General features: G+C 22.9%; 1 protein-coding gene across 2 annotated transcripts; it reads left to right on the forward strand.

The window, feature by feature from the left end:
* The first annotated feature begins 215 nt into the window (after positions 1-215).
* Positions 216-13,114, forward strand: LOC128961846 (circadian locomoter output cycles protein kaput-like). Of its 2 annotated transcripts, XM_054308142.1 has the most exons (11): positions 216-642; positions 728-831; positions 1,216-1,305; positions 8,770-8,869; positions 8,950-9,238; positions 9,308-9,414; positions 9,490-9,637; positions 9,723-10,048; positions 10,439-10,960; positions 12,241-12,516; positions 12,578-13,114. In XM_054308142.1, the coding sequence occupies exons 1-10, from the start codon at positions 375-377 to the stop codon at positions 12,456-12,458; spliced, it is 2,172 nt and encodes a 723-aa protein (XP_054164117.1). In that variant the 5' UTR covers positions 216-374; the 3' UTR covers positions 12,459-12,516; positions 12,578-13,114. The 2 variants fall into 2 exon arrangements, with proteins under 2 accessions (XP_054164117.1, XP_054164116.1); XM_054308141.1 differs by having other exon boundaries at positions 9,723-10,960.

A 13,114-nucleotide genomic window follows, 5' to 3' on the forward strand; every position in this document is an offset into this window, starting at 1 on the left:
TATTATTGAAATGAGAGTTAATATGATTTTATTAGACATTTGTTGTTAATATAAATAAATAAATAATTGAGTTATCGTTTGAAACAATTTTATATATTTGTTATTCATTTTGTTATCAATTGAAATGAAGTCCTAATTGTTATGATAGTTATGTCACATAATATATATATATATTATTGATATTAAATTAATGTTAAATATGATTATATATTAATTTAATACTTATTTTACGGTCAATTGATTTGTTAATACTGTTGTTGTTGTTGTTGTTGTTGTCCCGTAAATCAAGTCTGTCAGCCGATTGTCTCTTGAATTGGACAAACATTTTTAGTCCTTAAAGATTGTTTCAATAATTTTGTTGACAGTCAAAGAAGATGATGACATTTGCTGCCAATCATAACGATAACAGTGACCTAAGCGGTGTTGTCGGCGGTGAGCGACACATGGATCAGATGAAAGACTGTACACAAAACAGAGACATTAGAAATATGCGAAATTTGGCCGAAAAACAGAGGAGAGACAAACTCAACGGTTATATCAACGATTTGGCTAATACTGTGCCGTTGGTCACCGTCTCATCCAAACGGCTCGACAAGACTTCAGTGCTCAGACTATCGGCCGCTTATCTTAGACTAAATAAAAGTATTTCTTAATTTTTTTATGATAATTATTTAGCAATTAATGTATTTGTTTTATTAACCAATTTATTTGTCTTATCAAATGATAGCGGCGTTGACTCTCCGTAAAAGTAAGGCCAAGAAATCGTCGTCGACCGGACAGTTGTGGCGACCGCCGAAATTTCAATTCAATCATTTACGGGCATTGATTGATGTAATGATTGATTTATTATAAGTGTTACTTTTGTTTTTATTTAATGATAAATATTAGTTTTTAATTACCGGTACATATCTGTAACAAATTTATCTTTTTTTCAGTTAATACATATTATGTATTTTGTGTAATAACAATATATTTTATAATATATTGTTTTGAAAATATCTTATTATTATTTAACTATAATTGAAAAACGAGTTTTTAACAAATTTTCGCAATTCAATGAATACTAATTTCCTTTATTTTACTATTAAGTTATTGTTAGTGTTTAGTTTACCTGTAATATGTATAATTAAATATTGTGAAATTTAAGAAATTTTAATTTTAAATTAATTGTAAAATTGTTTTTTTTATTTTTTTGGGATTTGTTGTATGAATTAGTCTGTCGAGGGATTTATTGTGGTGACCACTGGCTACGGAAAAATTATTTATGTCTCGCATTCCGTCGAAAACTTTTTGGGTCATCAAAATGTGAGTCGAATTTAATTAATATATATTTATTATTTAATGATATTTTATATTTTACGGTACTTATAAATTATAATTGTGTTTGTAATATATGTTATCATTTTTATTTCTTTATTTTACTTTTTATTTATTTTAAATTAATGATTGTGAGCTTAATTTATTGCTTTTTTATTTTTTGCATTAAATTAAATTATTAAAAATAATACAATAATAATTATAAAATAAGGGGAATATTTATATGATTATAATAAGAATTTTTTTAATCCTTGAATATTTTTCATTTATAGTAATTATTTTTAAAAACATTGAAAAAAATTATTGCATACGAAATTGTCTTTTTAATTAAAAAATGTTGATAGATGAATTTGTAAAATATTCAACTAGAATTGGTGTCAATTTAATATCTAATAATAACATTATTATCATTAAAATTATTTGTGCATTTATATAAATTAAATTTTGTTTTAACTAATTTTTCATGCATTACATAATATATAGTTTTATTTCCTTTTATATTGACATTTAACTGATTTATTTTTTAAATATTATTTAAAATTGAGTCTTTAGACTTACACACTAAACGTAAATATTGTATTATAATTTACTTTTTTGTAAAAATATATTAAAAATTAATAATCATTTAGTTAAAATATTGCAAAATATGTCTATGGACAAATCGAGCTAAATCATTTTGTAGATTTAATAGACATTTAATTTGTATTTTTCATTTTTATAGCACTTGAAAATTACAAAATCATACATTAATTAATACTCAAAAGTAACAACTGTTTTTTGAAAAACAATTTATGTGCTAAATATTTACAATTTGCTATTTATATACTATATATAAAGTCAGAGACAAAAGTGCTTGACATGGTTTTTTTGTTTACAACTTTTAAAGTTATAAAATTAACTTAATATAAAAATTTGTGGTTTTATCGAATCATGTAACGGATTTATTACAATTTTTACTTTTATTTATTTTTCATTCAAACACAACAAAATTTTAAGAAAATTCCTGAAACACATCAAATAATTTTGTATTTAAATTAGTATATTATGCTTTTTACATAATATCAAAATCTCTTATAGTTTTCGAGATATCGTACATCCCTGAGCCTTAATATAAAAAATATGTTAATGATATAATATCTGTTTCATGATTTCATAGTACCAAAAAATTATATATTAATTTAAGTTTAAAAGTTATAGCCAAAAACCCGTGTCAAGCACTTTTGTCTCCGATTTTATATTAAATAGAGTAGTCTTAAAAAGTTATATCGAATTAAATAAAAAATAATTTTCACATTTTATAACCGGTTTTGTTTTATTTTTATTCTCTTATTAAAGCTATTAAAAATATAATTTACTAATATATTATTGACTAACTTTTYACAAATTTGATGATAAAATTTAGTCATAAAAAATGTTATGATGTTATTGAAAACAGCATTAGAAAGGGAGGGAGGGTTATATGGGCTGTTAGTTTGAACAGTAGTGATGAATACGTGAATATCTGAGTGACTTTTGTCTTCACTTAAGTTTACATTTGATTTACTGTACATTATTTTCAATGATAATCAAAACCAATGGTCGTTGTCATGCACTGAGACTCGACACACAAAATCAATTGAAACGACAAAAACCCGATTTAATAATATTATAATTGACTAAAATATTGACTCAAATAATTGTTTGCTTCATTGCTTTTTGTTTTTCAATAAATATTTATAATCAATTATATTAATATATGACTTGACTCTACTGTACTAATAATAATAATAATAAATTGATGTTTGTGTACACATTCTTATAGTCATTTAATTTACTATACATTTTATGATTATATTATTTTTTAATATTATATATAATAGTGACTTATAATGTATGGTTACTTCGCTGCTCCTACTCGGCTATGAATGCCATACAAATTGAAGGCCACTAAACTATAAATGTTTGTTATCATCAAAAATAGCATTATTAAAATATATGCACTACTATTTCATTTATTTATATTTTATTTATTTATAATGAATGTTTGGGTCAATTTAGACATGGATTAGACTACTTAACTTTTTTAAGTAATGAGTTGGCTTTCCCACTTTTTTTTATAACTTTTTTCAATTATTTTCACCCATTGCTATAAACTAATAATTAGCTACAGTAGTAACAATGCATTATTCATACTGATATGAGATTAAGCTGGTTAAGCAAGGTCATTTAATATCTATAAAATTAATGTAATTTTGCGATATTTTCAAACTTTCAATAGAAAAAGATTTAACATGATAATTGTTTTTAAATATTTTTGCTTAGTAATAATAATATTGCTTGTTATATACGTAAGTTATCATTTACATAATTAACTAGATAATTTATTTGTTGTTGAACTGTATGTATTATATGCCATATAACATTACTATATTAAAACATTTTTAGCATATATTTTTATATAGTAATATTATTAGTAATAAAATTAGTATTACACATAACACTTATTTTGCCAATAATAATATATTTAATAATAGACTTAATATATCTCTCATTTTTCCACAAAACATTGATAAAACTAATGCAAACCATTAATAATAGTTAGAATATAATTTTTTATAAATAACAATTGACTTTATAAATAAATTAATGTCTTAAAACAAATCAGCTGAGACTCTAGTTTTTTGGTACATTTTTGATGTAACAATAAAAGCCATTATACTTTTGATTACTTGTGATTACTATTTAAATTAAAGTGTTTGTTATCTGCAATAATACAATGTTTCACAAATTGTTGTCTAACTCCTTGATTAAGCTTTTTTCCTGGTTTTAAAAACATTCGCATTTTGAAGGTTATAGTGTTGACAACTATTTTGTTTACGGGATTTCAACTTTTCATTAAAAAAATGAAAAATGCTTTTTATAGACAATGCATTTGAAAGATGAACTCTTTTTTATTTTATTTTATAATATATTTAAATACTTTATTTGATGAATTCAAGTAGTTATTTCATTGAGTTAATAAATACTTATTTAAATTTTTGTTTTTCAACTATAAGTTAGTTTTATGTGCTTTTTATCTATTGTAACAGTAATTTGGTTTAAGTAGCGGATATTGACTCACTATTTTAAAATGATTTTTAGTGATATAAATATTATTGTTTACAATGTGTTAGATAACACAATTAGGATAACATATATGAATTTGTTGTCTGGTTTAGCAAAATTTTAAATAAGAAAATATGTTGTTTTACTATTTTTTTATCAATATAATAATAATAATAAAGTCTATTAAATAAGAGGATAAATAACCAATTTGCAAAACAAACTATTATTTATTTGATATATAATACATGAGTTTCAGTTGTAAATTACTTTTTTATTGAGTTAATGAAACGTGATTTTAATGAAGAAAATTTAATTGAGAGACGAATGAATCAAATAAATTAAAATACAGTATAAATAAGTATTATTATCAACTAAACTAAGTTATAATAAAAGATAAATACCGAATAAAACTACTTTTACATTAACATTGGCTTTCAATTTGTACTTTTGCTTACTATTTATGATATAAACACTTTTTAACAGATATTTAATATTTGTTATAATAGTGGAATATGAATGCAAAAAATACTGCAAAATTTATTTTTAAATTAAAACATTAAATTATAAAAATTATATAATAGTTTATTAACTTTAAATGTTTAGTGTAATTCACTTTAAATTTATCAAATTTGTTTAAATTTAATGTATACATTAAATAGCAAATTTTTTCATAATTTTATGTTAATGACTGATATGCATATTATATAACATTTAAAATAAACATAAGTTATTATAAACTAATTGTTTGTTTAAAGAAAATATATTTCAAAACTCAGTCAGATTTTAGTTTTGTAGTCAACTGATTGCAAAATAAAAGCACTGTATATTTTTTGGTTTTATGTAATAAAATATTTTTATTATCATATTTTCTGGCTATCAAACATGTTATTTATTACAATTGAATAAATTTTTCACAATATCATTTGGTTTAATTATTAGTAACTTAATTACAACAAATTATACAATATTATTATAATTTTATATTCAACATAACAAAAAAGTGTTATCAAATATAGTATAAACATAAAAAATAAATTATCAATACAAAAACTATATATAGTTATATGCAAACTAACCTGGTAGAATTTTTTTAGAAATAAGGTTTTAAATATTTTTTATATAAAATAAATAAACCAATATATTGACCAATGTTTTTATTGTTGATATATTTTGAATAATATACTATCATTAGTATTGATTATATATACTGTATTTATTATATTATTTACGATAATGTTTGTCCAATTGAATTACTGTAGTTACTGAGTCATAGAATAGTTATATACTCATTAAATGATTATATAAGTTATTTGATAAGATACTCATTTATAAAGAAAATGTCTTAAATTTATATTTTATATCTAACTTAAAATATATTTTAGAAAAAATCAAAATTAAATATTAATAAAAAATAATAGAAAAAATAATTTAAATATTAAATTATATATTAATATTATATAAATTGTTCTAATTTGTTGTCTATATAATATTAGATATTATTTTTAGCAAATTATATATATTAGATAAATTTTAATAATTAAATAAATTATTTATTTATTTATTCTTAATTTTAATTATACAAATTTTGAATTAAGACTTTATTAGTTATATTTTAATATTTATACTTATAAAGGRATATTTATAAGTAATAGCTACTCTATGATAATAGTGAAAAATCATTAATATTTTATCATATTAAATTAAAATTTTATTATTTGTCTAAAATAATATAATTTGTTCATTATATGACACATACTTTGATAAAATAGGCACAATATTAAAATTGAAATTTAAGTTTTTATGGTAAGATATATTTATATAATATTGATAAAAATACGCTATTAAAAAATGGTGTCTTATCTCAAAAAATCTCATATTCATTAACTAACTAATTATTGTATTGAAAGTAAGTAATGTCATATAATAATGCTAATTCACGGCATACAAATAACTCATACACTTTCACTCTGCGCCACATTAAATATTTTGATATCAATTTATGTCTTAATTATAATTATGTCTTAGGTATGATTTTGGCATATTTTTTATTTTACACTATTTTATTATCAGTTATAAACTAAAAGAGTTTTTTAGACAAAGAGAGAGAGAAAAAAAGAGAGAGAGAGAGTTGATATAGTAAATAAAATTTATAATTAAAATGTAAATTCTATTTATAGGGCTATAAATTTTGATATTCCCATATTTAGTAATAAATATTTTTTTGCACTTAAAATTCATTTAATGTTTTATTATGTAAATATATTTTCAATACTTTTAATCAATTCGTTGATTAAAATTATAAGCATTATTTATATTTATTTTTGTAGTTTTAGAAAACAATTTTTTATGAATGAAAAGAAAGTTAATTTCTTTAATGATAATATTGAATAAAAGTATGGATTAAAAATTATATAACTTTAAGCTGTGAGTAATTGCAAAATAAAAGTTTATATATATTTTTTGAATGCAATTGTGAACACTTTTTCTTCTATAAATAACTTTTAATATTTATTTCTTAATCTTTCATAAACTTATCAAATTTTATATTAAAAATATATCAAATAATGTCTTAATTAATTTTATATTAAATATATCTATAAATTATTTTTTTATAACTATATACAATATTTACAATATTTACAATACTTTTACAATGATGATGACAATTATATTTATATAACTTATGATTTTTAAAATTAAATTTCTTTATTTATTATTTCTTAAATGTTTTTATTGGAATTACAAAAATATACTTGATAATTTTAAATATACACGAGTTTAAGCAAACAAAATGTTTTAAATAATTATATGGTTTATTTCTAGTTGAAGTCGGATCTAAATTTAAATTACTATAATAGTTTACTAATGAGCAGTAATTATCGTTTATTTATTAATTCAATAGTTATTTATGGTTTAGATATAGATTTTAGTTATCAATGTAAAGCAAATTAGATTGTTTTCTCAAATAATTCATTAAAGAGGGACTGTTTTCAATAATAAATTATATGTCTTTCCACTCAATTAGTGAATTACGAAAAGACATGTATTTGATGGCAACCGACATTTAAGTTGATGATTGAGATTACTAACAATTGTGGTATAATATAGTACAGTACAGTACACTACCTGTATATTTAATGATTAAATTGCATTGACTGGTCTTTAGTTTAGTTTTTTTTATTAAATTATTGTCTAATTGAAAGCTAACTTTCAATGGTTTACAAAGTTTCCCACGCGTTAGTACATTATATCAATTAATTATTATAATATTGTTATATATATACAATAATAATAATAATATTCAATAGAATTAGTTATTTTAGTAGTAATTTCGAAATTATTTAACTTAATTATTACATTATATGATCATTGATTTTTATTTATCTATTGATTTTATTAATATTTAATTTTATATAATTAAACAATTTCACAGTTAGAAAGCATTTAACTGTTTTTACAACAATATTTGAAAGTATAGTACATATAGCATATATAGCACATTTGAATATATATAAATGTAATTTTTTATCTATGTATCAGATAAATCTATAATATCTCGAAAACTAATTGACCAATTTTAATGCGGTTTGTTTTATTTTTATAAATTGAYTKCCACGATTTGTGAATTAAAAATAATATTTTATAATTTATCTAGAATTATTTGTAAAAATTAAATTAAAAATTTTAATTTTTAACATTTAGTAGTTAAATAACAAATATTTTTCATAATAATATTTTAAATTAGATCTAAACTATTGAATTTGGTTTTGAACAATTGGTATAAAATATAATAGTTAAAATATGCTAAAATTAGTATTAGTAAAAAATTATTATTTTTAAAACAATAGATTTTATATTTTTAAAGTGGTTATTTTTGTTGTATTAAACATGAATTATCATCACTAATGTAAACTAATTGATAATTATTGAAATTATATGATTATTTGAAAATAAATTTATTTATCAAAAAAATCTGAAACTGTTAAATTTCAACTAAAATTGATTTTAAAAAATAATTACACACAAAGTTTAAAATAATGTTTATGATTCATCAATCGGGGGAATCTAACTATAATAGTAATTAAATTAAACAACACTAAAATTGATCAACTCTAGTTTTCGAGATATTAATAGTTTTATCTTGATATTTAGATATAAAATTATTTTTACAATATTTTGAACTGTTTTTGAGATTTTAAATACCAAATTTAGATCTAATTTGCATTTTTATTTCTAATAAATAATTTATTAATTAAATTAACATTTTGATTATTTATATAAAATGTTTGAAACTTAAGACATAATTGATATTTTAAACAATATTAAAGTGATTTTAATGAGACAAATGATTTCTAATCCAAAAAATAGATTGAAATGATTGGCCATTCCTTGACATCATTCCTTCACCCGAATGACATAGAGTTAGTTCAAACACAGATACAGTCAGCACACGAACAAGTCTCTAATGGTATGTCCCAATCAATGACTGGATTATTATTATTATTATTATTGCTTTTATTGTTAACAATATTTTGTTTTTAATAACAGGATCTCAAACGTCTGACAAAATAACATTTCAATGTCGTCTTCGTGAGAAAAATCAGCCCCGAAGTGAAGTTATGACATACCAAATGGTTCAGGTGTCCGGTCATATCACCAATACTAAGGATGATGAAGATCCTGATGACGACAAACCAGAAAATAAGATATTGTTTAAAGGATTCGTTCAAATCATTCCAACCAATCCAATGGCAGAACTGTCTCTAATGGACGCAGATTTGGATGAATATGTTTCAAGACATTCACTCGACGGCACTTTGCTTTTTGCTGATCATAGGTATTATTATTGATTTGTTAATAATTATTTTATATGATTATTAATTATTTTGTTTTAATAATTACTTAGGATCTCAAATATTATTGGTTTTCTACCATCTGAAGTGATGGGTAATTCAGCTTATGATTACATTTTACCGGATGACCATTCAATTGCACTGTTTGCCCATAAGCTCAGTTAGTTTGACAATGTTATGATTAATTAAGTTATTAATTAGTTATTAAGATATTAATATTTATATATTTGTATAGTGATGTCTAATAGTAATGGCACCGGTACTATTGTGCACCGGTTGCGAACGGCCAGTGATTCATTTGTATTTCTTCAGTCATCAGGTTGTCTTCAATATGATAAAGACGGACAAATCAATCACTGGGTGTGCGTTAGTCGACTTCTAATGTAAGCAAACCTATTGCCAAAGCGTTATTAACTTGAAATCATTAAATAGTAATTTTTGTCATTAATTTATATTACCGGTAATCAGTGAGGATGAGGGCGACAAAGAAAGGGATAAATTTGTAAAACGATTCACTCCTCACATCTTTAACATATCGCCGACAGCCCTCTACGAGTCACTTCAGATAGTAATTGGTCCGCGATCGGGATCGGGATCCAATCCCCCCTCTAACGACCGATTTTCCAAATCATCCAATTCAACCAAAATAACTGAATTGTCATCAAATGAATCACCTCCTCCGCCACCTATACAGCAATATATACAAACACCATCACCACAATCAATGATTGGTTCTGTGTCACCATTAGCCTCAGGAATAGCAACGAGTCAATTGTGTGCGCCTACTATTTCAGGTGAACACTCTCCTCAAATAGAAACTACAAACACGATTCAGCCGTCCTTTTGTGGTGGCCTAGTATCTAATTTTGCCGGTGCTAAAGTGCAATCAATATCTACAGTACAATCACCTGTAGTACAGATCCAGACGCTACCTCTTATTCCGATAACACCGACACAAATAGTAACGCAACAAACTAACGAATCTTTCAACCGTTTAGATAATAATGTAACTGTTGGCCAAAATAACTGTTTTTCTAATAATATAATCAATTTGATTGCTCCGTCACCCGTTTCTTTCACATACCTTGAGACCAATCATACTGTACATACAAATATACAAAACAATATTACAGTCTCCGAAATGAGTAAATTAAGTGCTAATAACAACATTTCCGGATCTGTAGGAAATGTTAACATTACCTCAAAACCATCAAACGATTTATCACATCTATTAGGGGCCACTGTTCTCACATTTGACAGCCAACAACGCCCAATATTATCAGTCTATAGTCCTATGATGGCCAACATTGAACATCAGAAAAAACAATCACCAAATAAACCGCATCAACAACAATCACAACAACAATTACAACAACAATCACAACAACAATTACAACAACAATCACAACAACAAATACAACAACAGTTACAACAACAACAAATTCATTTACAGCCACAATTTAATACAAATCATGTAAACATAAATTTAAATGTTAACTCTAATTGTTATGAATCAAGTAATAGTGCGACAATTAGTCCAACACTGGACACGAGTTTCTATTCACCAAACGGTAATCCATATGAAGAGCCGCCAACAACTACTGCCACTGAACGCCAGATCCTCAATGGCTTTAATTATGAAGAATTATCTAATCATTCAACTAATTCATTGTTTAGCTTTTCATTTCCCAGTAATGACTCTCAATGTATGTAAAAATTTGCTTATTTTTATAGTAATAATTATTTAGCTTAAATAACTTGAGAACAATTATTATTACTTTGAATTTTAACAAAAAAACTATTGTTTTAATTTATGATTAATCGAGATAAATGTTTTTTTTAATAAATTAGTAATTTAAAAGTTAGTTATGCATACTTAGTTAACGCATAAAAATACAAATGTTTTGTGCATTTTATGTTAAAATAAATATTTAATATAAATAATTAGGAAATTTAATTTAGTAGTAATTTAATATTTAATTTTTATAATTTATAATCCTAATTAGGAAGATTATAATCTGATTATAAGATTATAATTTTTTCATATTTAATTTCAGTTTTAATAAAGTATATTTAATAATTAAAAAATTTCTCTGTATATTGTAATAGTTTATAAATTTATAATGAAAATTATATTAATTGCTTTATTACATTTTCGCAATATGAAAATGAAATAATAAATTATTATTATTATTATATTAAAATTAAATTTATTTCAAAAAAATAAATACACAATTTAAAAATCTTAAATTGAATTATAAATTGCAAGTAAAACATTAGCATATTGAATTTTTAATTAATAGTTTTAAAAAACTTGATATTAATTAAACATTTACTATTATCTTAATATCATATTTTTAATTTAATATAATTTATATCAATTTATACATCACATTTGCCAACATGTGATCATCCTAGATTTATTTTATAAATAGTTAGCAATAATTGCTATTTTAATAATATTGCTGTCAAATTGTTTTTAAGTAATAATTATATTTAGTAACATTTAAAGTATATATTTATACCTTACATTATATTACAGTATAATACGATTCCCAGATATGAACTCACATTTTTCATACAAGTGCTCAAAAATAATAATAGCATTTGAGCACAAATATTATTGCTAAAGTAATACATATTATTTGATCTATTAATAAGATCACATTTTGCCTACACGTGAATCTATCAGTTCTAATACTATATAAGCTACAGGTGCTCAACGATAAGCATTTTAGTTTAATCTTTTTTTCATATTATCATTTAGAAACATATAAAAGATACATTTATTAAATCTATAATAACGAGATTTTTTATATGAGATTTATTAGCAATATTTTTCTCAAAAAAAATCTTTGTAAATTAATTTTTGAAATGATATAATATTTTTTAGATCAATAAATTATTTAAGAATTTAAATTTTATCTAATTATATTGTTTATTAAAACTAATTAACGTTATATATTTATTATATGACAATTTTTAGGCGATTTTAGTATAATAGAGGATCAGACGTTTGAAGAGAGATTATTGGACGATCCGTTCCTATCATCAGTGGATGGAAATGGAGACAAAAGAATTGGATTTACAGCAAATGAGATGGAATTGGATCCGACAGTTGAAATTGAAACACCAATTGTTAACATTCACAATACAAAAACAAATCATTCAATTGTCTTCTCTTCAAAAACAAACACAAATTAACTCCAGTTATCTGTTTGATAATAGGACTGACATTGCGTTTAAAATTAAGTCATTAAAGGTAGTGTTTGACGATTTTATCACTTTTTTATCAACTAATTGATTGTTTATTTTTTTAATAGAAAAAATTGTGTAATCAATATCAAGAACTGGAGTATTTGAGAGCAGCCCTCAAACTCAACGCATCTTCACTTTCATCTAAATATAATACAAATTCTTTGGCCATTCAGACAACAAATACTGTTCATCACAATAATCGATATCTTAGCGATATTTCCGACAATGCGACTAACGTAACAAATTTGTCAAAATTGGATCAGTCATTAATGACCACTTTGTCTGTGTCGACCACACGACCCGTTGTCCACAACGAAGAGTCATCTCTAATGAAGAACTCTTCTTCTAGTCTGTCATCTTATAATAATGAATGTCTCGTCGATTTTGCCACTGATTCAGACATGTTTTATGTTGAATCTTATAAATCTAATAATTAATAAAACATTTCGGCTCTCATTTCGATATTACTCAGGTATAAGCAAAAAAAAGTGATTGAAATTGTTTAGTTAGATATTAATTGTTAGTACCATAAGATTTTTGTCTATTTGTTTAGTTCTTAATTACCGTAGTTTTAATTTAGTGTTTTTTGTTATACTGTATAT

This window comes from Oppia nitens, unplaced genomic scaffold (assembly GCF_028296485.1).
Source record: "Oppia nitens isolate AA-2021 unplaced genomic scaffold, nextdenovo-longstitch-racon4-pilon3 scaffold5_pilon_pilon_pilon, whole genome shotgun sequence".
NCBI classification, from domain to species: domain Eukaryota; kingdom Metazoa; phylum Arthropoda; class Arachnida; order Sarcoptiformes; family Oppiidae; genus Oppia; species Oppia nitens.